The following is an 814-nucleotide window of genomic DNA, read 5'->3' as shown; positions in this document are numbered from 1 at the left end:
GCTCCGGTGCGGCGTTAACCCCCCCCCCCCCCCCCCCCAACACAGCGGCCGCCTTCAGCACCCTTCGCAGAGTCACCTCGGGCCCTCCCCGCCATCCCCCTGCCATGGACGGGGGCTCCCCCAACGGCTCCGTGCCCCCCCCGGGCGCGGGCGCCCCCCCCGGGGCCGGCGAGACGCTGATCTCCGAGGGTCGAGCCACCATCCTCTTCCCCAGCGCCAACGAGGTCTTCTACAACCCCGTGCAGGGCTTCAACCGCGACCTGACGTGAGCGGGGGGCGGGAGCATCGGGGGTGCGGGAGGCTCGAGGTTGTCCTAGCGGGGTCATGGGGGGCTCTGGGGTATTCCAGGTTGGGCAGGGAGGAGGCATGGGGTTGTCCCAGGGGTCTCAGGGGGCTCCAGGGAGGATTGTGGGGGGCTCTGGCATGTCCTGGGGCCTCTGGGCTGCCCCAGAGGGACCATGGGGGACTTGGGATTACACCCACCCACCCCCCAGCAGGGTCCCTGATGCCGCGTCCCCCTTGCAGCTGTGCTGTCATGACGGAGTTTGCTCGGCTCCAGCTGCAGCCGAAGGGGATCCGGGGTAGGTACCATCCCAGGGTCCCTGTCCCCAGGCTTCCCGTTCCCTGGACTCTGCTCTGCCACAGGCCCCCCCCTCTTTTCTAGTCGTCCTCCCTGGGGAGGAGAAGACGGACACAGGTGGCCCTCAACTGCCAGAGAACGACAATGGGGATGGTGACACCGCACTGGCACCCGATGGCCCCGAGGCCCCGCGGACAGTGAAGCCAGGAGAAGTGTGCGAGGTGCTGGCGGGGG

The 814-nt window shown here is 69.7% G+C and overlaps 2 protein-coding genes across 2 annotated transcripts in view; both read left to right on the top strand.

The window, feature by feature from the left end:
• LOC104833250 (voltage-dependent P/Q-type calcium channel subunit alpha-1A-like) overlaps positions 1-814 on the top strand; it is a gene marked incomplete at its 5' end in the record, with an annotated part of 47,938 nt that overhangs the window by 38,541 nt on the left and 8,583 nt on the right. The window lies entirely within an intron of this gene.
• The window catches only part of TRMT1 (tRNA methyltransferase 1 homolog (S. cerevisiae)), a 3,428-nt gene continuing 3,120 nt past the window's right edge, over positions 507-814 (top strand). Inside the window, exons 1-2 of the mRNA XM_010569811.1 lie at positions 507-581; positions 665-801. Coding sequence (XP_010568113.1) covers positions 536-581; positions 665-801 — 183 coding nt within the window. The 5' untranslated portion in view covers positions 507-535. The remainder of the gene's footprint in view (positions 582-664; positions 802-814) is intronic.

This window comes from Haliaeetus leucocephalus, unplaced genomic scaffold, assembly GCF_000737465.1.
Source record: "Haliaeetus leucocephalus isolate CR32 unplaced genomic scaffold, Haliaeetus_leucocephalus-4.0 Scaffold274, whole genome shotgun sequence".
Classification (NCBI taxonomy): Eukaryota; Metazoa; Chordata; class Aves; order Accipitriformes; family Accipitridae; genus Haliaeetus; species Haliaeetus leucocephalus.
The sequence above is the reverse complement of the archived record's forward strand: the minus strand, read 5'-3'. Positions and strand labels throughout refer to the sequence as shown.